General features: G+C 44.9%; 1 protein-coding gene across 4 annotated transcripts in view; it reads left to right on the forward strand.

Annotated features, from left to right (window-relative positions):
- SBF2 (SET binding factor 2) overlaps positions 1-26,175 on the forward strand; it is a 1,701,375-nt gene that overhangs the window by 1,233,816 nt on the left and 441,384 nt on the right. For all 4 annotated transcript variants that reach the window (XM_069223624.1, XM_069223621.1, XM_069223622.1 and 1 more), the window contains exon 24: positions 25,939-26,114. In XM_069223624.1, the coding sequence (XP_069079725.1) occupies positions 25,939-26,114 (176 nt within the window). The remainder of the gene's footprint in view (positions 1-25,938; positions 26,115-26,175) is intronic.

The raw sequence follows: 26,175 nt of genomic DNA on the forward strand, positions 1-26,175 counted from the left end.
GCTGATATACTCACGCTTTGTGGAATTCGGTTGCACAGCCGTTGCCCATGCTTCCCGAAGAGGGGCGGGTCATCTTGAACCAGCCACTGATAGATGCGCGGGATGCATTTGGTGCGGACTGGACACCATTGACTTACTAGGTGGGGCCATGGTCTCGACTGTGTCACTCCGCCTGCATGTCTAGCTGTGGCCAACTGCATTTTCAAAGGATGTTCAATCTTCCCTACTGAATGTGCCCTGTGACAGCTGCCACTTTTTTGGCAATAAGGCTGACCGTGCTCAAGCGTTTTAAGGAGAATCCAAATACTACCAGAATCAGAGGCCTTGTCTTAGATTCCCAACAGCAGCAACAATCCTCCTTTTGCCCCTTCCGTGGCCACGACCAGGGCTCCCATGTGCATCAGCATTTTCAACCATACACCCTGAGCCAGCGCGCTTTCCAGTACTTTAATGGCAGAGGTCGCAGATCCAAAAGAGGATGTGAAGCGCACACCCAGCTTACTGTCCTGTCCAAGCCTTTCAATGGGTGCAACCTCATAATCCCTTTAATGGGTCCTCAACACAGCATGCCCATCCATTTACCAGCAGGATCAGGCCCCACCTGCCTCAATATGGCAAGCAGTAACCTCCGGCAGTTTGGGTGCTTCAAAGTTGCAGGGAGGTTATACCTTCCATCTCTGGACATCCTGCCACCGTCCTCAGAAGGGCAGATGGAGGATAATCTCTTTTTGCTATGCCAGGAAGTGCAGGATCTGCTGGCCGAAGGAGCCGTGGATAGGGTGCCAACATTAGCAGTGGGTTGTGGTTGGTATTCTTGCTACTTTCTGGTGCCAAAAAAAGACTGTGGCCTCCATCCTATTCCTGGATCTCGGCCCTTTCAACACCTTCATTTGGAAATTCAAAATGCTCACTTTGGCTCGGGTTCTGACTGCCCTGGACCAAGACAGGGATGCCCATTGTCTCTACTCTTGTTTGACCTCTTTATTGACTCTCTGGCCTATCTGATTCGGCAAACGGACTCCATGGCAGGGATTATATTTGGGATTATAAGATCTCTTTGTATGTTGATGATGTGCATCTGGCACTGGGCTCCCCTAAGCTGGTTTTGGGTTACAAAATCATCTTTGATAGATAGGAGGTGTTGGATTTGAAGCTTGGGTGTGGGGTGGCGGCAACATTGACTTCGCTGTTTCCCTTTTGGTTGACTAAGAAATCCATTAAGTACCTTGGAATCAGGATTCCGAAACCTGTTGAAGAACCTTTCTTCACCTACTACCCACCATTATTACCATATGAAGGGATCTGGCTTCCTGGGGAAATGAGATGCTTTCATTGCTCTGCAGAATGAATGCAATTAAGATTAGTATCCTTCTGCACCTTCTTTATCAGTTGCAGGTGCTCTTGGTAAATTTGGATAGAGCATGTTTGAACAAATCCAACAACAATTGTTGAACTTCATCTGGAATAGGAAAGCTCCTAGGAGATCTCAGAAATTGTTGCTCTAACAAGTGGGGCCTAGCAGCTCCCAGTATTCCCATTTATTATATGGCTGTTCAGTGGAGGGTGGTGGTGGAGTTGTCCATATTGGAAACAGAAAAATTGGCCACAGGTGGATCACACCTTTGCCCGAAGACCCATTTGGGTCTGAGTGGATAAACGACATAGACCCACTAATGGATAATTTAGCACATGTGTGAACAACACATTGCAAATGTTGGAGATGTACACAACATTGCGGGGTTTGTCATACCAGTCGCTCTACACTCCCATGCATTACAGTTTGACCTTTGCCCCCAGCATAAGAAGGCTAGACATTTCATAATTTGAGAGCGGAAGGCTGCAAAAATGATTTAAGATTTGTTTGTGAATGCCATTTCTAAAACATTCCAGCAGTGTAAAGCAGTGTTCAGCTTTTCAGAGTCTGAACAGCTTTGCTGTGCCCAGATTTGACATTGGATAACACTTCACTCTGTGGCTACCAGAGACAAGACCTTATTGGAAACTCTGTTTCTTAAATTGCTGAGCACCAGCAGAACAAACTGTAGCTTATATAAAATGCTGTTAGCACATCATACGCCGCTGATGTGGCAACAAAGTGACATTGGTACGTATGATGGAGGATTTATGGGGTGAGATGTTCATCCTTCTCAAGTTGAGGTTAGCGGAAGGGGTGTGATGGGACAAGTGGGGATAAAGGAGGTTCATATTTGTCATAATCTGACATATGCCTTGTATCACTTTATTTATGTGATAACTGTAACACATAGTTGCATGACTGTTTTGATTGTGGATTATTTGGTCAGATGGTAGTTTTTGTCTACTTAGTAACTGAAACTCCAGTAAAAACATTTATACACAAAAACTGGGTTTTGATTTTGTTGGCCCTTTTGAAAAAATTACCCGCTCAGAGCGAATATGCCCTAGTATGTTGAGAAGGGTACCCACTATTGAGGTACTTGCTTTCCTCATGGTGAGAGGGATTTCCCAAGACAGTCCATTGTTACTGACAATGAGGTATAGTTTACCTCAGAAGAAATGTCAGAGTTCCTCCTACTCTATAGCTTTGAGCACATTAAGACTGTGCTTAATGACCAACAATGTATTGGAGAAGTAAAACGTCTTACTAAAGTTCAATAAAGTGTTAATCTTTTCCTCCAAGGACAAATTCCAGTGCTTCTTGCAGTCAGGAAGAGTGTATGGGCATACAGAATCTCTCCCAATTCTATTATGGGATTCCCCATTCCTAGCTGTCAAAAAGGAGACTTTCCACTTCCATTGTATTCCTCTGGTGGCTCAGAACTTTTCATTTGGATGTGGCTGAAGCAACATAGTTTACCTGAAAGAGATAAAAGGCATGGTGGAATACCATTACTCCTCTTGATCTGTTGGTTGTTATACGTCCAAGCCTGTTCTCTTCGTCCTCTTCTAACCCCTTCCCCCTCCATCCTCCTGTTTTTGATATGTCTCACACTACCCAATCATGAACGTTCTATCTGGGGTGGTTGAAGATTCTTTGTATGATGTCGGTCTCCGGTGTGGCTGTGTAACTTACCTCTTAATAAATATATTGTTCTCTATTCTTTCTCTCACGGTGCTTTGTGACACTCTCCGAACTGCTTTTCATGCATTGTCAGTTTGTAAAGCTATGTTGACCTAACATAATATGGAGTTGGTGTTCAAATAATTTTAATTATCTTATTGGTCAATTTAATTTACTGCTTTAGAATTAGGCTTGGTAAGTGAGCCAGATTTTTCCCACCCGAGTTGTAAAAAGGTATACCGGTAACTTCAAGGGTTGGGAAAATTTGGCCCATTGCAAGTTGGAAACTGAGGATCCATTAAAAAATGACAGAGGAAATACTGGACAATTGGTAATTCTGGACCCAATTTTCCTGGTAATTCCTCATTTTCTCATGTACTTTCGCACAGGGATTTTCTCTGTTTTCAGCAGCTGAAACTTCTGAATGAAAGTAAAATAATCCTTTCCGACAGATGTCACAATTATGATGGGGGCAGTAACTGCTTTTACATGCCCCATCAGAGATCACTACATGTTTGCTCATAATGAGGGCCTTTGAGTCAGTCCATTATGCCCTAAATTGAAATGCTGATTTAAGTTAATGTTAAATTGGTCTATACTGCACGAGGGGCAGTTCTACTACCTCAGTTGTGAGCCACTCTCTGATGAGTTAGAAGACTCTCCGGGAATGTTGAAAATTCCACTCAATCCCACTTTATGTATTGAGGACTTCATGGAAAAACAGGTGGTCTTCTACAGTTCACCGTGAACCTTAATGTAATCTACCTGAAGAATCAAGCAGATTCCTCTGAAAAATGGTCTGTGACCATCTGAGCCCAAGGAAGAGAAACAGTGCAAAGGTGTATTGTGTTCTCTTTTTGACTTACTTACTGGCTTTTATGCTGACTGACAAGTAGGGCAGCAACTAATGACCTTCACTTCTGTGTCTTGGACAAGTTTTTTTTTTTTTTTTTTTTTTTTTTTACAGAGCCCCAGATGTGATACAGAGACTTCCTTTATGTTTCCACAGTTCAACTCCATGTGCTCTTTGGCCTGCCTCTCTTCTGTTTTGCCTTCTGGGGTCAGTTCTTGTAATGGAGTCTTGTTCTGTTTAATGAGGTGTCCTATCTAACTCCAACTTTTCTCATAATGATGTCCATGCTCTCTTGCTTGCATCTGATGAGCAGTTCCTAGCTGGAGGTGGTTCACAGCCAGAGAATGCACAAGATTCTTCTCAAGTTACTGGTGTGGAAGGCTGACAGTATGTTGATGTTGCTTTTTGTTGTTCACTAGCATTCTGATCCATGCAAGTGTGTGGACAAAATGCAGCTCTGTTAAAGCCTCAGCTTGGTGTTGGTGCAGTAATGAGATGACCTATACACATTATTCATTATCCTGAAGGCATTCCTGGATTTTTTCAGTCTACTGTTGATGTCACTGCCTGACCCACCATCATGTCTTGATTGTACTACCTATGTAAGTAAATTCTTCTGTCATGGTAAGGTCCTCTCCATCTTTTGTGCTCAATCCGTCTTTATGTATGAATGACCCAAAGGAAAAACTGAAGTACTTGCATGGGGTTTAATCCTATAGTTCATCATGGACCTTAACATAATCTACCTGAAGAATCAAGCAGGTTCCTTGGAACATTGCTTTGTGTCCATCTGAGGCCAAGGAAGAGAAACCTGAAAAGGTGTAATATGTTTTTTTTTTTTTTAAGGATGTACATTAATTGAATTCCTTCCGAATAAACAGAGGGATATTTTTCATGACACAATCAATACTTCTTTTTTTCAGATGCAGGTTTTCCATTCATAATTGCTTACAGAACTTATTGTTTTATACATTGAAATGAGGTCTGGATATCCCCAAGCGAACAGCTTGGATTTCATTTCACGATGGCGAGGGCAACCACCTCAGATATACCGCCATTGAGGATTGGCTGGTCCAACAAAGAGAACATCAGCTGAAGGCTTTAACATCTTCTGCGATGCAAAAATTAGAATTGACTAGTCTTTTCATTTATAGTTTTCTCCTTGTTGTGTCTGTTTCTAGATGAAGAGTACAGTAGTGCTTATAACTCCTGCTTTTAAGATTTGTCCTGTGCTTGAGAATGTTTGTAGGTTTTGCATGACAATGCTCTGCAAATCAGGTGATTCATTTCTCCCACGTCTAGCTTTTGAGCAGTCTGCAAATCAGGGTTCCAAAAGAGTGTAATGCATTTTACCCTTGATGCAATATAAAATAAATGGTCATGCAGGTCTTTTAAGTGTAGGCTTCAGTGCAAGCTCTTTACTTTTCTCTTTTCCTCGTTTTGAGATTCCTGAATGTTTATCTTTTTTATGTACTTCTATCACTTTGAATATGGGTGCACAAACAAGTCTAAACTTTTCCCTGTAAAAACCCTGGAATCTCTTGAAGAAGACAGAATGGTTTACTGCTGTTGAATCTTTCAATATTGAGTGTGTTCAGCAAGGTCAGCTGTCTTGTATGCATGACGTGATTTTGCCACTCCTATTCAGGAAACATGGTACACACAGTTCTTAAGAATTCTTGCAAATCTTGGATGGGGGCGAAGAGTTATTGTTAGCATGATACAAAGACTGTGCTTCCCAACAGATGGGTATCACTTTCACGTTCTGCTAAAAGAGTCATGGTAGAGTATCATGCTCTTGCTTCTTGGATGTGTGAAAGAGCTGAGTAACATATTAGGAAAACTGTTCCAGGACATTAAAGTTATGCACATCTATAAATAGTCAGCAGTGCTCATTTTGTGAGTTTTCCTACAGCTTGTAGTTGAGGTGGTATCATAGCCATGATATTCTCCCAAATAGTACCACTAGCTCACAAAATCTGTTGGGGAGTTTAATCACATGGTTTACCTGGTAAGCATTATACCTTGGAACACTATCACTATGTTCATAGTTGTTAGAAATGGTGTTTCTGGTTTGCTAGGGTATGCACCTCAGCCAGGCAGAACCCACCACTCCAGTCAGGGCAATTAGGTTACACACCAAAGATAACCTGTGATCATACCCTGGGAGCTTGAAACAGAACAGTCAGGCTTATCCCCAGAGGTCAAGTGTAAAGTGTTTGCACAACACTTTGACAACAGTGACACAATAAATACACCATAAAAGAGACTCTATACTGAATTATATATGAAAATATTTCTTAATTTATAAATATACCATTAGACCAAAATCATCACAGGCCATAACTACTGTGCATATTCATGCAGTTCCTAAGATAGCGTTCAGTATCCCAACAGGGCAAGAATCCACATGGTGTGCCTCATGACAAGAGGAAGTACTCAGGGCATGAAACGCATCATATTATAAAGAGGTACATGAATTCTCACATCTGATAGAGACTTCTAGTTGCAGATTCCTTACCTTTGAATTCCCCCAGGCGTCAGTCTGGATCCGGAGATTTTTCTTCAAGCAGTACCTCCGTGCACCGTCAGGTGGCGTCGGTCGACTCCGTGGGCGTCGTTGGTGTCGTGTTCGCCTTGATGACGTTGCGATCATATATATAGGTGCCACCCTGGCGTGCTGAAGTCAGTTCTTTTCTTTCCGCGCCAGCCTACGCGCAGATCCGGAGAGAACTACCTCAGTCATTTTTTGACTACTGCAACATTTTTGTCAAATTCTTTTTGATGAGGTTGTGGATGTGTCAAGGAATGTCCCAAAGACCGATTTCAAGCCCTGCAACTCCTGTCACCGAATGATGTCGGTGACAGATCCGCACTTCATGTATCTTTGGTGCCTGGAGCGCGATCACTCCCCGAAGTCATGCTCAGAGTGTTGGACCATGAACCTGAAAGCTTTGAGGGAGCGGTCCCTAAAGCTAATGGCGGGCTGACTCCGTGGCGCTCACGGTCTCGTTCGAGAGGAAAGTCTTGAGATCGGCCCTGGAGTCACCACCACTCTTCGTCCTCAAAGTCATCGGGACATTCGAATCATAAGAAAAAGAAGTCAAAGAAGGGCAATCGTTCTTCTTCACATCGTCGCTCGAATGATGCAGCACAGGAAGAGCATTGATTCTCTAGGCCTCCGTCTTCGGAGCCTTCATCTGGGTCTGCTTCCCGCTTCCCTGACTTCCCAGGAGCCGGAGCCACCCCTGTCCAGCTCAAAGAGTTTTATGAGGCAATGCACCTCATTTTTGGGCAGACCGACCCATCTTTGGTGCCCTCGGGCACAGGTGAGTTGGTGAGAGCCCCCTCTGGTTCGAAGTCGTCGGCTTTGGCCACGGCTCCGGAGGGCTCCTCCGGATCCAATCTTGGATCCGTCCCGACGCCTGTCGTGCCACAGTGACCTTCACCTGCGTCAGGTCAGACGTCAACACTCCCGACGTCAGTTGGGCCCACAATCGACATCAATCCCATTCCCATAACCGACGACCCAGAGCCGGAACGACACCGCTCAATGCCGATTCCATTCTCTATGGGCTCTCCTAGGCCCAAGAGTTGATCCAGACAATTATGCTTATGGGTATGGATGCTGGGAGAGTTTGGAGGGGATGCTGTACCCTTTAGAATACCATCTTGACTCCTAAATGGACTGGGTGCAGGGTTTGGGTGACACAAGTGGTCTAGACACCTCACCTGACCCTGATATGCCCTCTCCCCCTACCGTGGCTACAGAGGAGGACGCCTTATACTCGGTGGTGGTGCAAAGGGTGGCTGAGTTCATGGACCTTGAGCTACCTTCTGTGGAGGTTAAGCCTAATATCCTAACCTATATGCTTCAGCTGGGGTCTTCCACATCAGAACCCCTTCTTCCCTTTAATGCGCCACTGACGGACGTCCTTTTGGGTACTTAGTCCAGACCCAGCACAGGGGCTCCTGTGAATTGCCCACCAACATTGACCGGCGCTGACAGACCCAAAATTCCTCACCCAACACCACACACCTGATAGCCTAGTCATCCAGGCTTCCTCTTCATCGGGCGCATTCCTTACCTCACCCCTGGATAGGGAATCAAAAAGACTGGATAACTTGGGGAAGCAGTTGTTTTCTTCCAACAGCCTAGCGCTGTGGTCCATGAACACCGCATGCCTTTTGGGTCGCTCTTCCCATACTCTCTGGGATACGTTCGCGCAAGTGCTGCCTAGAGTTCAGGAGGAGGACCGGACTGCCCTTTCCCAAGCCGTGACAGACGAAAGGGACACAGCAAAGTTCATGAATCTTTGTGGACTGGATACGACCGACTCTCTGGGAAGATCGGTTGCATCGACGGTGGCATTGAGACACCACGCCTGGCTGAGAACATCTGGCTTCTCAGGGGATGTCCAACAGTTTCTGATGGACATGCCCTTTGAATGCACACGTCTCTTTGGAGCACTTGAGCGCTTCAAGGATTCCCGAGCCACGGCCCAGTCCCTTGGCCTTGGGCCTGCTCCTAGACCCCAGCAGTCCACCTTTCACCCCTTTCGTGGCTACAGAGGGGGCACCCAGCCGCATTCCTTTCCCCCTGGCCATGACCAGCGCATGCTGTACAGCCCCTGCATGGCTGCAGATGCGGAATCCCACACCCCCGGAGATAAGGGAGCCAGCGGGTCGCCCAGTCCACCCCTATCCCCTCCTCATCCTTCAAACCTTCCTAGTCCGCGGGTACACAAGGAACCAGTTGGAGGCAGGATTCCCCATCACCTGCCCCAGTGGCAATCCATTACCTCGGATGGGTGGGTTCTTCAGATTGTCCGAAGGGGCTACTCTCTCCCCTTGGGGACACCTCCTCCAGCCATGCCACCTTTATACAATTGTATATTGGAGGATCATATGGCACTTCTCTGTGAGGAAGTTAAATCTCTTTTGGCCAAAGGAGCTGTAGAGAGGGTTCCGTTGCCAGAAGTAGGTCATGGTTGCTTTTCCTGCTACTTCCCGGTGTCGAAAAAGGACAAGGGTCTTTGTCCTATCTTAGATCTTCGGTCCCCCAACCTCTTCCTCAGGAAGGAGAAGTTCAAAATATTGACATTGGCTCAGGTCCTATCTGCCCTGGATCCTGGAGACTGGATGGTAGCATTGGACTTGCAAGACGCATACTTCCACATTCCTGTCTTGCCGGCTCACAGACATTTCCTACGATTCGTGGTAGGTCACGAGCACTTTCAGTTTACCGTGCTCTGTTTTGTCCTAACCAGTGCCCCTCGGATGTTCACGAAAGTGATGGTAGTGGTGGCAGCTCATCTGCGCAGGCTAGGGGTCCCAGTCTTCTCCTACCTCGCTGATTGGCTGTTGTAGGCGAACTCGCCCCAGACAGTCGTCCACCTCCAGACTACAGCGAATGTTTTGCATTCGCTGGGGTTCACTATCAACGTGCCGAAGTCACACCTGACTCCTTCTCAGACACTCCCTTTCATTGGAGTTGTTCTGGATACAGTGTACTTTCGGGCGTGTCCTCCCAAAAAGCGAGTCCAGGATATTCGGGCTATGATACCGATGTTTCAGCCTGTATTCTGGATTTCGGTGAGAATGACTCTGAGGCTGCTGAGCGTCATGGCCTCCTGCATCCTGCTAGTTCAAAAAGCCAGTTGGCATATGCGGGCTCTGCAGTGGGAACTGAAGTTCCAGTGGGCCAGCATCAGGGGAATCTCTCCGACAAGGTCCAGATCTCGGAAGGAACTGAGAGACCTGCAGTGGTGGTTAATGAATCAGGATTGGGTCAAAGGCAGATCCCTCTCCTTTCCCCAACCAGATCTTACAGTAGGGACAGATGCGTCACTCCTGGGATGGGGTGGCCACATGGGAGAGGTGGAGATCAGAGGCCTCTGGTCTGTGGCGGAAACCGGGCTCCATATCAATCTTCTGGAACTCTGAGCGATTTGATTACCATTAAAAGCCTTTCTTCCTTCTCTCAAAGGGAAAGCAGTGTAGGTGTTCGCAGACAACACCACTGCCATGCGGTACTGCAACAAACAAGGCGAAGTGGGGTTGTGGACCCTTTGTCAAGAGGCTCTTCGCCTCTGGGCTTGGCTTGAACATCAGGGCATTTCCTTTGTGGTTCAACACCTGGGGACTCCCTGAAAGCCAGGGCAGACGAACTCAGCCGACAAGGCGTGGTCGACACAAATGGCATCTCCATCCGGAGGTGGCGCAAGGTCTCTTCCTTCAGTGGGGAGAACCTTGGTTAGACTTCGTAGAGAACGCGCAATGTCAGCTGTTTTGTGCGTTGGAGTTTCCAAGGCGGCACTCACTCGGTAACGCTTTTCGTCACAAATGGAATTCAGGCCTCCTGTACGCCTTTCTGCCCATACCACTTCTGCCCAGAGTTCTGAAGGAGATCAGGCAAGACTGGGCCCAAGTAATCCTGGTGGCTCCGGACTCTGCACGAAGAGTCCGGTATCCCGAGCTGTTGAGCATGGCCATTGCTCCTCCGATCAGACTGCCTCTTCGGGAGGATCTTCTGTCGCAGCAGCAGGGCATGGTCATCCACCTGCACCTGTCCACCCTCTGCTTCCTTGCGTGGAGATTGAGTGGCGACAGTTGGCGTCTTTTGACCTGCCCCCAGAAGTCTGTAATGTTATCTTGACAGCCAGGCGTCCCTCAACCGAAACCGTATACGCCTGTCGTTGGAAGAAATTTGTAGTGTGGTGCATCGACAAATCTGTCGATCCCCTATCTGCTCCTCTTTCTCAGGTCCTTCTCTTTATTCTTTCCCTTACCCAACAGGGCTTCCCCTGGGGCACCCTTAAGGGATATATCTCTGCTATCTCTGCTTTCATGAGGTTACCAGATCAGCCTTCTTTATTTAAATCTCCCATTGTTGGGATGTTTCTTAAAGGCCCCACACATCTTTTTCCTCCTATCCCATTCATCATGCCCCAATGGGATCTAACCCTAGTATTAACATACCTTATGTGTGCCCCGTTCATGCTGCTTCACAACTGCCCCTTATGGCTCTTAACCATCAAGACTGTCTTTTTAGTTGCCATTACCTCTGCCCGCAGAGTAAGTGAGCTCCAGGCTCTTTCATCTAAACCACCTTTTCGGGCAATACATCCTGACAAAGTGGTACTTTGCACTAGGGCTTCCTTCCTACCTGAAGTAGTGACACCCTTCCATGTCGGGCAGTCCATCACCTTGCCTACTTTTTATGCACCCCAACATCCCTCACATGAAGAGGAGAGACTCCACCATCTGGATCCAAAAGAAACGTTGGCATTCTACCTTGATCGTACTAAAGACTTCCAGGTGGATGATCAACTCTTTGCGGGATATGTGGGTGCAAAGAAGAGGACCATTCACGATTGGTGCTCATATGCATCAAAATGTGCTGCGCTCTGGCTAAGAAGCAACCTCCTGAAGGTTTGTGTGCTCACTCCACCAGAGCTACTGCTGCTATCACAACACTAGCACGGGCGTTCCAATCCTGGACATCTGTCAGGCAGCAACGTGGGCATCTCTTCACACTTTTGCCAAACACTACTGCCTGGACAGTCAGGTCTGCAGGGATGGCTACTTTGGCAGTCGGTCCTGCAGGTCTTCTTGGTGTAATCTTGGTTCGCAGCCCTCCACCGGGGATGGTATTGCTCGGGTATCTATTCAAAGGTAAGGAATCTGCAACTAGAAGTCACTATCAGATGTACAAGTTAATTACCTTTGGTAACGCTATATCTGGTAGAGACATATTCTAGTTGCAGATTCCTTACCAACCCGTCTATCCTCCCCTCACTGCTAACTGATTTCTAGGGACAGGAACTTCCCTTTAAGGGCCCTAGTTTTGGCGCACAACTCTGTTTTCTTCATGGCTCCATGCTACTGGCTTGGAAAATCGTGGCGCCTATATATGACCGCGATGTCATCACGGCGAACACAATGCAAACGACGCCCACGGAGTTGACCGATGCCACCTGACGGCGTGCAGAGGTTCTGCTTGAAGAAAAATCTCAGGATCCAGACTGATGCCTGGGGGAATTCAAAGATAAGGAATCTGCCACTATGTTTCTACCGGATATATCATTACTGAAGGTAAGTAACTTGTACATTAGTGCGAGAGCGTGAATCAGGATATGAAAAGTTAAATGTGTGTGTGTATATATATATATATATATATATATATATATATATATATATATATATATATATATATATATATATATATATATATATAGTTAGACCAACAACAACATAGATCATAAGAACTGTGCATAAGGTATCAGTCCTCATCTCATACTGATACTCATCCTCCTGACAGGGAGGGGTAAAATGACATGTATTATAACATCAGGTGACTCAATGTAGTAGTTAAGCATGTGAATGTTAAGTACTGTGCCTCATAAACCACGTCTGACAATCGTACTTGTTATCCTGGATAAAGCATCAATCAACAGTGTCAAAAATCACAATCTCAGTGAATGTATATATGCCCACATAGGCCGCAGGAGCCTCTGTACGGTTTCTACGCGAGGTATAGTAACTTGGAGCATTATCTTTCAGCAAAACTTCTGCAGCGCTCCAGGGCCCCTTTTGAGGTTTTTCCCCATATGGTTATCACAATCACTGCCCCCATGGTAGGCTCCCAAAGAGCGGGGTGGGCACACACTCTGCAAATCCCTCCGCCACCATTCGAGGTATCCACGTGCAGCTATTGCAGGCATGCAGGGCAACTGCCAAGATCACAGGATTGCGGGCGAAATGCAAGCCTCTGAGACCTCCCCCGATCTCACTTCCTAGCCTGTGTAATCTCTCTGCTGCTGCTGCCAAGAAGAGGCACAGTACGTGGGGCATGGGAGAGAGTCTCTACAACTCTATGGAGTCTTCTGGGAGGAAAGGGAAGCTCACCGGCTCCTGCCACAGTGCAACTTCTCTTGCCTTATTTTACTTTGTGAAGGACTGCGGTGGGGAGGGCAACAGGTTGGATTGCACGGTGAGAGCTTTTTTCTGCATTGGGTGGCCAGAAGATTCAAGGGAATGGGGCCTCATAGGGGGATTCCTGGGCTACAATGCCTTTAGGCGGGGAGATGGTGTCACAGGGCAGCTCCTCTCCCAGTAATGCTGCACATCCCGGTTTATCCTTCTGAAAGGGACTGCGCATGAAAGTGAAAACACCAGCTGCACTCAGTGAGGGCAACGTGCAACACACACACTACCTGATGTGGGCAAAAGCTCCTATGAGCCATGAAGAGTGAATCACAAACCCCCCACTGATCCTTATAGAAGAGGTCAAAAGGACCCACACATCAGGTCTGGTGCAGAAAGAAGCACTGCGCCCCAGTCAAATGAGACACTTTTCATTAGTAAAAATGAAGCACAAGTTACACAGCCAAACCAGAAGTAGGACATAGGGCTCCTAATGCGCTGAGCTCCCAGGAGAACACTTGTGGGGAGACAGGCAAACAGCAGTGAGCAGGTAGACTCTCACAGCGAAATCCACAAATCCAATGGCAATTCCCCCTCCAGTCCAACAGTGCCTTAGCAGTCCAGAGTCAGGGAGCAGTCTGGCAGCAGGGCAACACTCATAAAAGCAATCCAGTGAGTGCTTTATGCCACCCAGCAGCAGCAGGGCAACCAAAGAAGAGCAGCCCAGATGAGTCCTTTGTGCAGTCCAGCAGCCCTTCCGACAGAGGTTCAGTCCCATTCCCAAAAGTGCTCTAAAAATCATGGGGTCAGAGCCCCTGTATTGGTATCCCAGGTGCCCACCTCTAGAAGGTGGAAGAAGTTTCCGGCAAGTTCTGATGAGTTTCAAAAATTTCCTTTTCCCCTACTCTGGCTCCAGACATCAGTAGAGGGTAAATGAGTCCTTTGTGTGATGGCAGGGCACAGCCTAGTCAAGTGTAAAGTGTGAACGCCCCCTGCCTCATTCAGCCCAGGAAGACCATCAGAATGTAGATGAATGCAGATGTAACCCTGTCACATCTAACCCTTTCTGATTTATGACTGTCTGGAAAGTATGCACAAAGTGCCCTAGACGTGGTTTGGAGTCAGGCTGCAAAGCACCAGTTATAAGCACAGAAAAATGCCCACTTTCTAAAAGTAGCATTCCTAAAATAGTAATGAAAAATCCACCTACAACAGTAAGCAGGATTTCTTTCTACCATTCCAAACATACCCAAAATGCTCATGCTGCTCCTTACAAATAAAATGACCACTTAGACATATATAAGGGAATTCCCAATGCAAACCTATGAGAGTAACGTCATTGAAAAGCAAAATAGGCTGTTAGTCACTACTAGGACAAATAACGCATAAAAATAAATGTCCTACCTTTTCCAGACACAGCACCCTGCCCCTAGTGCTATTTAGGGCTTACCTTACGGGTGACCTGTGTGTAGTGAAAAGGGAGTTCAGGCTTGGCAAGTCAGTGTGGCAGTGAACTACGCATGCAAGCCCTCCAGTGGCAGGCCTGATACAAGTTGTGAAGGCTACTTCTGTCCATGGCGCAATCAGCACTGCAGGCCCACTAGAAGCATTTCACCAGCCTTGGGTATTTGCTATCCCACTTTACAAGGGCCTTACAGGTAAATTAAATAAGCCAAACAGGTGTAAGCTAATTATTCTAAGTTTTAGCGGAGAGAGCACATGCACTTTAGAACTGATTAGAAGTGGTAAAGTGCCCAGAGCACAAAGGCCAACAAAAAGAGGATCAGAAAAATAGGAGGAGAAAGGAAAAAAGTTTGGGGATAACCTTGCAGAAAGGGCATTTCACCCAGTAGTCAAGCATGCTACTTCCAAGTACAAGAAACTCTTGAGAAGGGATATGGTACCATAAACCACTGCCTACCCTACACCTCAAAAAGACGAGGAATGCATCCTTTGTACTGCTCAGTTTTAGTTCATAAAAGTAGAGCAATTGCATTTTCTTGTGGGGCTAGCTCTCCTGTACTGAATATGGCCAGCATACATGTGGAGGCGTTCCGTCAATGACAAGGCATACATCTGGGCCAGTGACACTTTTCAGTATATGTCATAGTGACTAGTAATCATACTCAAATGCGTCCTGTGATTAGTCTAGGAAGCTCCTGTGATTTGTCCAGGATGCCGCTGCAAGGTTGTCTAAAAACATCTGTCATGTACACTAAAAAAGTAAACAGGGCATTTCAACTAAAAGGACTAACTTCTGCTACCCTTCCAGATAGGCTTGTGTACTCTTTTAAGGGCTAGGCACTAAGCTTTTGGTCATGTAAAAGGAAGACACTTATTATGGATCTGTTTTGGGGTTACTGTTTAAGAGATTCTGAGCATCAGTTGCCCAATATCCTTCACAGTGCGGATCACATTAACTTGCTAAATCCCCCATCTTCATGTCCAAACCTGACTGTGAGGGAGTGTCTAGACTAGAGAGGAATATCATAATGCAGCAGCATAGCCCCTAACCTGAAAGCGATCACTCACGTCCTGGTCTCGCTCCAGGTACCCCTAAGCATAATGCTCCATAATTGTCCCTGCATGCAATCAGAAAATCACCTTCCGTTATGAATAAGCATAGGAAAAGTTGAGGGAAAAGACTGGGTCTTTTAAGTTGAGGGGTTAACTGTTGGGCGGCATGCATTTCTCACTCCAAATCTGAGTGTTTGAGATTAGCGGTCGGGCTCTGTAATTCAAAGCCGTATACAGTCTCCTTGTAAGCATTGTTCTTTACAAGGGGAACCAGCCAGCTCCAAAAGTATGTTAGAAGGGGAGCAAGAAGTCTCTTGCTTTACACAATTTTCTTTGTTTGATACAGCATGTTCCATTCTAGTCTAATGCATTTCCTGCATAACAAAATCGGTCTGCCTTTAACTTGGCCACATGCAAGAGCATTCCTTTCTTATTTGCTGTGACATTCCAGTGGATTAAGGTTAATGGGCTTGTCATTTACAATGTTATATCACTTTAGCATGCCTTAGACATGTCCTCCTCCTTAATTCCAAACAGTCCTTCCTTCCGGTAACCAGTGGCAGTTTCATGTGTGCTTCATAACCACACCTCCATTTCCTGTCATTGTTTTCTCCTCTACTGGAATGGAAAAATAAAAAACGTGGAAGCATTTGTCCCAGGCTCATCTGGCTTCCCCTGTTGTGAGGGCCGCAATTCACGAGCTAATTGTGAAACTAAAATTATATGTTGAAAACGTACCACGTAGTCAACAAAAACTTTTGTGTGCAATGAGATTTCTCTTTCTTGCTTCAAAAAAGTTTTAGAAGAGCTAGTCCATTTTCCAAGAGAATATGAAGATGGCGCCGAACGAGTCTAAAATCTTTGGCACCCGTTTTCAGTTCCATCTTCAAGACTGGTAAATACAGAACTTATAGTATGCAGTGGCTTCTAGGACCATTGGCCAAAGGTTCGATGCAAGACATCTGCCACTGCTGCAGTTTCAACGCTTCGAGGCAGCCTTCACGGACAGAAGGCACGGCCTGTGATAAAACTACTCCCTTACCTTCACCCTACTGGGCCACCGCTGAGTCTGCCATTGATGGCTTTAGTTGGGCTGTCTTCATATGAGTGAATCTACGCATTTCAGTCGTACATATTCAAACATGTCAAGCAGACATTATTTGTGCAGTTCTGGTACTTTTTCATTGAGACTAAGGGGAACCATGACAAAAACTCCAGGCCATGTTTCATTTTTCTTGCTTAAACTTGGCCCAAATGACCGACTCACGGGAGATTTCTTTTTACAAGAGGCTTGAAATAATAGAATAAAGTGTAATAACCCACCAACTGTTTATCTCTATTTATCTATATCATACAAAACCTAGTGTTTGACTTTGAACTAGAGGTAACAGATAAGCACTAGATCATGCATTAATGTGTTTTTCGAGCGGCCTTGTAGAGCTTTAGTCCGCTAATATGAAACTGTAGGCATAATGTAGTGTGGCTGGAGCTCTCCGAAAAATACATTCCAATACAATATTGGAATTAATAGTTACCAAACTGGACTTCCATGGTTTTATTTTGTTGATATTCAAAGCAGGTGTGTCCAGCACAGGTGTAAGAGGGCGTGTTCTATTACCCATTTAAGATAATTGTAAACACCACACGCACACAATGTAAAAATGAATATTTACACAGTGGTAGGTTTCTGCAGCTAAGGACGTGTTAAAACAAATTAAAAAAAAAAACACTGACAATGTGGTATACAATGCACACCATCATTTATGCTTCCATTTTTTATGCATGTAGTCCATGACCCGCATCCCCAGAAAGTAGTTTGTTGGCTGTTTTTCTTTTTTGGTGTGGGCACTGGAGGTCTGCTTATCCTGCCCTCTTATATGACATTTTTAATTTTTCTTTGAACACATAGATTATGCCCCATGTCCTGTAATGGTGCCTGAAGAAAGCTATTGGTCTTGCTGCATGCCAGCCAATCAGAGCCTTCATATTACTGCCCTCTCTCTGGTTTATGGTCCCCAAGTGGCCGAAGAGGACAAAAAGCTCCCTCGTCCAATAGCTCGCCTTTATTAAAATTCTTAGTCAGACAGCTGCTTTACCTAATCCTTGAAACTCAAAGGACTAAAACGACCAAGACACGCTAAATGTTAACCCCTTAAAGTTCACCTGGCACCTTGTTTTAACAGTAACTTCGCCAAACGTACTGAATAGATTTGCATAAAAATACCAAGAGCATGCTTTTTTGATTAAAGTTATAATTCTTTGCCAATTTTAAGTTTAATGCATTCAGCAGTTTTGGCTGTAGCTGCAATCAAAAAAGGGAGCTAAAGTGGGAAAACGTTTCTACCAACTCCCTTTTAATGTTGCTCAGCCCTGCATGCATCTGCATTAAATTAGGCATGCAGGACCCACCAAATTTGGTGCAGATCTGTCAACATGACCCAAAATTAAAACCAACCCAAAACATTGCATTTTCAGTGTAGAGTGGTGCCTGCCACTGTGTGTGTGTGTTATATATGTAGGCTTTAAATGTATAAAAAGTGCATATGAGGGAGTTGAAGAATATAGGCCTGAACGGCATATACTATTACCGAGTGTACTTATGACACAGCTGGGAAGAGTATAAGGGTGAGTAAGCCTTGTGGTAGGATACAAAATTGTTAGCTGCGGATCACAGCAGATGTTGGGTCTTGCAAACAATAAATATTAATGAAGCTGAGTCACAAAACCGACTAACTAGTCAGATAACGGTCACCCTGAACATCTGCTGTGATCAGCATGTCCTAGTTTTGAATGCCAGGAGGTGACCTACTCTCCCGGAACACTTTCCAAGTTGTGCCATTTTACTACAATGACGCTGGAAAATAGTACCACCAGTTATTTGCAGTACTTAGGAATGGTGAAAGTATCGTTTGAAGAGCTCTATAAAAACAAGTATTTGTTCTGGTGTTTAATTTTTGTAGAGTGCATCATTCGGCATAGTTTATTGGTTCTATAGACAACACACACCCATAAGTAAATACAGTGGGGAAAAGCAGTGAAACAAATAAGATTATCTCGGGCCCAATTAACAGTTTTAAAGTAGAGTTTTTACTTTTAATCGGAAAGCTCGAGATGAGGAAGACCACATAGCTTCAAATTCCTGACCTTTGAAGCAGCCGCAGATAAAGCCCAGTTGACAAACGTTCAGAGATGTCGGTCTTTGGCATTTGCAGTATCCATTGGTTGGTACGTCGCAAAGTACACTGTGGCCAATGTAAGTAAGTGATTTTGACGGCTGTAAAGTCAGGGTATTTTTGTGTGTTAATGGTTTTCCTAAAAATCGGGTACGGATCAGGTTCTCCTACATTTCGTACCCTTACCTTAAAGACGTCATTTTCTTAGTGATAGTAATTACAGTAAATGATTATGCTAAAATCAAAGGTAAGTGTCACGCTTGGCATGTAATTTCTCTTCCAGGCTTTAATTTGATAAAGTCTGTATTGTCTCTGTCACAACCTTTACAGCAAAAGACTGTTTTTCTCCTTTCTTAAATGCATTAGGTACAGGAGAAATACCTACCACATACAGAATTTATTGTACTGCCATTCTTCTGCATCCAAATATGGACTGAAAAATCAGCTTGCCAATTCTATTCACCATCAGTAACATACCAATTGACACCCACTGGCTGTCAAGCAGCAGTATTACTCCTTCAAAGACCACCCCTTCCTCCCACGCCTGCGATAATTACTTGTCCTATCAATAACCAGTCAACCCACAATCAATGTCTACTCACTCTTTGATTCTCTCAACAGTAAACTAAGCACACATTGACCTGTACTGGAATCATGAAAACCAACACTGACCAAAATCTCACAGGTTTTTTTTTTAATAGAAATTAATGCCTTTCTTTAGCAGACATGTTACTAGACATTCTTAAATCTATGTAGATTGTCTCACTCTTTATATATGTCATCCTAGGCCCTACCTTTCCAGCTGTCTACAATTCCAGCTACTGCAGGTTAGAAAGATAATGGGAAAGCTGTCATCATCCACTCACAAATACGGATAAAAGAAGGCCTTTCGGGCATGATTATAAGTCTTAAGTTCACAGTTCACCCTGCAGGACTGAATTCACTACCATCCACATTGTGGATGACTCCCTCTGCATCTCAAACAAGGGTGAACCCTGCTTTTCATCCTATTTCGTTTCTCTGAAGCCTTTTAAGCTGTGGCCCATCAAAACTTCAATAGCATAATTCACCACACTATTCTACATTGATGCTGTTTATTCTTATCTCATCAACACAGACTGTTCCAAATGGAAGCCTACAAATACTAGCTGTTACTAGTGACCAGTCAAGTCCCACAAGCATACATGCTTGCCCCTCTAATCTTCAGAATACTCCTTGTCAAACACAGAATCTACTTTCACACAGATGACACCCATCTGTGCCTAAACGTTTTCACAGTGAATGGTACCAGCTTCTTCTGATAGAGATTTCTACCTGCAGATTCCTCACCTTAGACTGTTGCTCAGAAGTCAGACTGGATCCAGAAAATCTTGAGCAGTACCTCTGCATGCCCAAAGTGGACACCAGCGGCTTCATGTTGATGTATCCCTCATCAGAAGTGACGTGCAGTTCTTATATAGGCAACTCTCTGGCATGCTGATCATATCCTTTCTTTCCATCCCAACAGCATAGATCAAGAGAACTACCTTAGTTGTGTTTTGACCACCTTTTCGACTTTTCTATAAACTCTTTTTGAGCTATTGTTCCCAGCGTGCAAGGAACATGTCTCGCAACAAACCCACTGGTTTTAAACCTTGAGGGGACTGTCACAGACAGATGTCTGTTTCTGATCCCCACCAGGATTGTCTCTGATCCCTGGCGATCAGACCATGATTCCAGGGGCCTGCGCTGATCCTAGCAAGTGCTATGAAGCTCCTAGTGGCGTGGCACAAGAAGATACTGCGTTTGTTCCTGATCTCATGATTTAAATTCAGACTTCATTGAAGTTGGGTAAGCCCATGAAGCACAAAAAGAAGACTCTGAAGCCGCCTTCTTCTTCCTCCTCTCGACCTTATGCTTTTCGAGCCTGCTCCTGCACTCCTCTGCAGAGCCAGAGGCCAGGTCTGCTTCGCAGCTTCCTGTATTCCCTAGAGTCTGAGTTACCCCTGCCAAGTTTTGGGTGTTCTATCAGCCTACTTGACGTTGAATCCAGTGCCGACCGCCTACGTCAAACATCCAGTTCAGACATGCTGCCTCTGTCCTTTTGAAAGACCCAGTGTGGGTTTTGAATTTAGGGGTGAAGATGACAATGGCTATGGGTTCGATGACCCATCTGATGACCTTGCCCACTTCTACATTGAGGGCAATTGGGACGGGGAGGTTGGAGATGCCAGTGGACTGGCCACATCTCCAGATTGTAACCTGGTCTCCCCTCTAGAATCTACTATGGAGGAAAGCACATCCATCGCCATGGTGGTTCCTTGACCTGCAGCTCCCCTCCTTCCAAGTCAAGACCAAAGTCTTGACAAAGGTGCTTCGACCAGGGCTATCCTCTGCCTAGACCTTGCTTCCCTTCAATGAAGACCTCACAGCAATTGTCCTGGGGACTTGGGCCAAGCCGTGCACTGGTATCTAGTGCAGAGGATGTTTGCCCATTGCAACTGCTCTGTTCCTGGACATCCAGCTTTCCTCACCCAGCACCGACCCCCCCAAGAGCCTGATGGTGCAGGTCTCAGCCGCCAAAATCAATCCTACTGCGTTCCTTGCCACTTTTCCATACCGGGAATCCAAGAGGCTTGGAGGCCTTTGTGAAGAGAATTTTCTTCACCATGTTGTATTGCAGCTTATGCAACAAACAAGATGGAGTGGGGTCATGGACCCTGTGCCAGGAGGCCCTTCACTCCCGACATGGTTGGAATGTCAAGACACCTTCCTGGTCATGCAACACCTGGCAGGATCCCTCTATGTCAGGGGAGTCTAACTCAGTTGTTGATGCTTTGTGGATCACAAATGGCTTCTGCATCCTTAAGTGGCATAGGGTCTTTCAGAGAATAGGGAGATCCTCGCCCGATCTGTTTGCCACCCCTGAGAACTTGCAAATCAGCAGTTTTGCACACTAGAGTTTCCAAAGCAGCTCTTGCTCTGAGACACGTTCTGTTTAGAATGGAACTCTGGACTCCTGTACAACTTTCTGCTGATTCTACTCCTGTGCCAAGTGCTCAATAAGATCATTACCAACCGGGCCCAAGTCATCCTCGTGGATCCAGACTGGCCATGGAGAGTGCAGCATCCAGAAATCCTTGGCATAAGCACTTGGTCTCCTATCATGGTGTCCCTTTTAGAGGATCACCTGTTGCAGCAACAGGGTAGGGGCCTGCACCCGAACCTGCACTCTCCGCACCTTCATGCTTGGAGATCGAGTGGTGACATTTTAGTGCTTTTAATCCTCCTTCTGAAATAAGCAATATTGGTCTGGCAGCCAGTCGTCCTTCAACAAAGGCCATATTTGCCTCTCATTGTGACAAGTTTATGACTTGGTTCACCTTACAAGTTGACCACTTTCTCTTTGTCAGAGGTGCCATTATTTGTTTTGCCTTTAGCCTGGCAAGTCCTTCCATGGGCACTGTTAAAGTTTACCTGTCGTCCACTTCAGCTTTTTAGTGGTTGCTGGATTAGCCCTTCCTGTTTAAGTCACCTGTTGTAACACATTTTCCTAAGGGCTTACCTACCTCTTTTTGTTATGCTCAGGTGGGACCTTAATTGAGTCTTAACATTTGTTATGTGTTCTCCTTTTGAACCCATGCACAGCTGCCCTTTGGGACTTCTGACACTTAACACAGCCTTCGTAATGGCCATCACGTTGACCAAGAAGGTGAACTAGCTTCATGCTTTCTGTTAACCTCAGCTTCTATGTGGACAAACTGGTTCTTTGAGCTTCTGCCTCCTTACTCCCGAAGGTGGTGGCCCCTTCTTTGTCAGGCAAAACATCAGGCTGTCGACACTTTTTGCTCTGCCTCATCCTTCCAAGAAAGAGGAGAGTTTACATTGGAGCCTTCTCCTTTTACATGGATCACACAAAAGAACAGCAGGTGGACAATCACCACTTCATTGGGTTCACTGGAGCAAACAAATGCAAGACAGCACAGATATGGATCATCTCTCGATGGATTTCTCTCCCCATCAAAATATGTTATGCATTAGCTAAAAAGCAGCCCCCTGAAGGCTTGTGAGCTCATTACATTGAAGCCTAGGCCACTCTTACAGCATTAGCACCTAGACTGCCTGTTCTGGACATATTTCAAGCTGCTACCTGGGTGTAACTCCACAGCCAGTTCCATTGAGATGGGCATTTTGCCAATTTGGTCTTCCTGGCTTCGTGGTTTAAGCCAGCTCACAGACCCACCTGTGGGTAGGTATTGCTTAGGTATTTGTTCTAAGATGTGGAATCTGAGGTTAGAAATCTGTGTCAGTTGAACAAGTTACTTACCTTCAGTGATACTTTGTCTGGCAGAAACACCTTGTCTAACCACAGATTCCTCAATGACCCTCCCATCCTCCCCATTCTGCGAATTGGGCTCTTCACCTAGAAGATCCAGTTAGATTTTGCACACTGATCACATATCATTCTGCCATGCCTCTGTGGTTTTGGTACAGAAATAGTCACGAAAGATACTGGTATCAACATCCCATGGAGGTGCCTATAAAAGTACCATTCATGTCTCTTCCAAAACAGATGACGTTGATGCAGAGCCACTGACATCACCTACCGGCACGCAGAGGTACTGTTCAAGTTTTCCAGATACAGTCTGAAGTCTATAGAATATTCTTAGGTGAGATTTTGCAATTTTGCAGGGATTTTATATTATAGTAAGCAATACATAATTATGGTGGCCGTAGAAAAGGGATTGGAACCAAGAAAGATTAGTTCTCCTTTGCTTGCAATGGTTTTATCTACTAATGAGAACAGCTGTTGGACTTTTTAAACCAACCAAATTAAAGGAAACTGATCAACTTCACTTTAAACACACCATTGAATATTCTCTCTTTCATGATAATGGATTGAAATCATGCAACATCTTCATTAACACAACATCTCTAGGATTCATGATGGATTCGGGGTCTGTCTATGACAAGTAACATTACCAAGAAAACACATACAATTTCATTTTCAACATCACACTTACATACAATCTAGCCATATCACCCTGAATTATATGTCCGGAGGACAAGGTGCCTTCCTCACATCTGTTCTTTACAACCCCTATGCCGTTTGGCTAGGTTTGCACTATATAGATACCACATTCTCCGATCTCACAAGCCCCTTCCCAGACAAGAGACCACTTTTCGCCCTGTTGGCATCTCACCAAAGGACTGAAAACATTGATCATACCCTTTGTTCCCTCATGTATTTGCACTTGCTATTTCTAAAAAGCCCACATTTTATTTGACTGCTGAATCACCTACTAAGGTTCCCAAGCTCCCTGGCGTAGGAATTTAACTCCATGGGTCAATACAGTGCAACCATTCTTCAGGAGGCTTCTATATTGAAAGGCTTCTATTATTATTCACCCACAACCTCGACCAGCAACTGCTCTATGTGTATAAGTCTTGTCCTACTGAGACTCTAGGTCCTAAAAGAGTGTAACACTGATCTCTTCAAAGAGTACATCATCTATCATTAATAAGCCTGTAAGCTCCCACCACCCATGTGCAGGCCCCAAACAGCATATTTCACCATCTCCCTCCCCACCTGGAGTCCATAATGTCCAATGATCTTCCTTAATGCACTCGGTAGTCTTGGGATTTTGCTTGTCATCTGTCCATAAAAATAGAAGAAACTTAAGAGACAACTTTTGAGATAGTAGAGGCCAGGCTTCTGTCTCAGTGATGGATTTTTAAAGAGAACCTCTGGTTCTAAAGGAGTCACTCCATGAATGTGCTGGTTGGTGGTGGTTCAAGAATAAACTATGGAGAGACTGTATCAGTTGGGGCAGACAGTGGTCATATGGGAGTTTTGTGCATCTTAGCATGCATCTTGGCATTCACCTAGGCTTCGTTCAACATGTAGAAGCCAGTCTTGTCTCAAGCTTCAATCAGTATGACCTTCAACACGGTCTTGCTTTTTTATGCGGCTGCTGATTATAGAGACCTAGGGCCAGATGTATCAAACAGTATTGCGATTGCAAAAACTGCATTTTGTTATGTATCACATCCAATATGTGATTCGGTAACCTGTTACCGAATCGCAAATTGGATTTGCGACTATAGATCGATTCAGTATTAGGAAGGGGCGTGTCAAGAGTGTCCCTTCCTAATGCTGAATCGCAGAGGTAATATGATTGTCTTGTGACCGTGAATGCGACCGCAAAACTATCGGAGTTTCCACCAATTTCAAATTGGTGGTAACCCATTCGCAAAGGGGAAAAGGGTCCCCAATGGACTCCTTCCCCTTTGTGAATGCATGGGTAAACATTTTTTAAGAGCAAGCAGTGGTCCCCCGGACCTTTTTTCATTTTTCATTTTTCTTTTTTAAATACATCCCATTTTCTTTAAGTTAAACCGGCTGTATTAAAAAAAAAAGATTGCTTTATTGAAAACCAATCACAGACATGGTGGTCTGCTAAGCCCAGCAGGCCACCATCCCTGTGATTGTAGCCATTCACAAAGGCTTGCAAATTGCGACCTACCTCATGAATGTTCATGAGGTAGGTCCATTTGTAAGCCTTCACGAATCGCTATATGAAACTCCTAGAGTTTCATACATTTCAATAGCAATAACTTAATTGCAATTCGCAAAAAATCGCAATTTGGTAATCGCTATTGGGAAATTTGATACATCTGGCCCCTAGTGTGTTTTAAGACCGTGTATCTGTTGTATAAAGCCATGAACTCCAACTTTTCAGTCTCCTGTGCCTGTGGTATGAAATATCTTGACAACAAGTAGGAGCTCATGCTTTAAGAAACAGCAGTCATTAAAACACTTTCCTGTTAATTTTTAGTCCTCCTGTTTACTGAAGGTAAATCTGCTCTATACCTTGCCGCATCGTAAATCCTGATACTTTCTTAAAAATTGTGTCAGAATTGTCACATGGTGGTATTGGGTGTACTTAGTTTCGCTCTAAGTATGAAATTCAGATGCTCACATTGTTAAAGGATCTGCTTCACAAATATCTTTATACCATCATCAACTGTTTAATTTTCTTGCCATTCTCCAAGGCCCTGGTTACATATTTGCTGTGAACAGCTGATCACGCGTCTTTGAGTACATTGCTAGACTCGGCTTGCACCTATGCTATTGATGTGTTGCTCCCCTTTAAAATGCTCTCCTGCTCCCTGGGGCCTAGACTGTACTACATACAGCCACAGACTGACCAGATGCATCTTGGGGTAAATGCAGCATGTACATTTAGTATTGGTCGTTCTCGCTCAAAAGTTTCAGAAACATTTGTTCTAAACTTTGAACTCTTTTTTTCCTCGAGAATTTTGACTTGCAAAACTATCTGAAATCGCGCTCTAAAGCCATTCCAACATTGCTGACTATTTACTTGTGTTAGTTTTTATTGACATAATTTCCTGATGTTTCTCTTCGTTGATGCCTTTTTGTACAGTTAATCAAGGTTGCGTTTGATGGCGAAGTAAGTCCTGAGATGGTTGATGTGTTTAAGAAACAGCTGATGAAGTTCCGCTATCCACTGTCTATCTTCAGTACGTTTGCTTTTGCTGCCGGGCAGACAGTCCCACCAATAATCTTACCAAAGCCGAAGGAAAAGAACACTTCGTTTCGGTAAGAGCTTTCCATCACGATTAGCCCTCTCCACTCCTCCGTTTAAACGTTTGCAGCATGT

This window comes from Pleurodeles waltl, chromosome 3_1 (genome assembly GCF_031143425.1).
Source record: "Pleurodeles waltl isolate 20211129_DDA chromosome 3_1, aPleWal1.hap1.20221129, whole genome shotgun sequence".
Classification (NCBI taxonomy): domain Eukaryota; kingdom Metazoa; phylum Chordata; class Amphibia; order Caudata; family Salamandridae; genus Pleurodeles; species Pleurodeles waltl.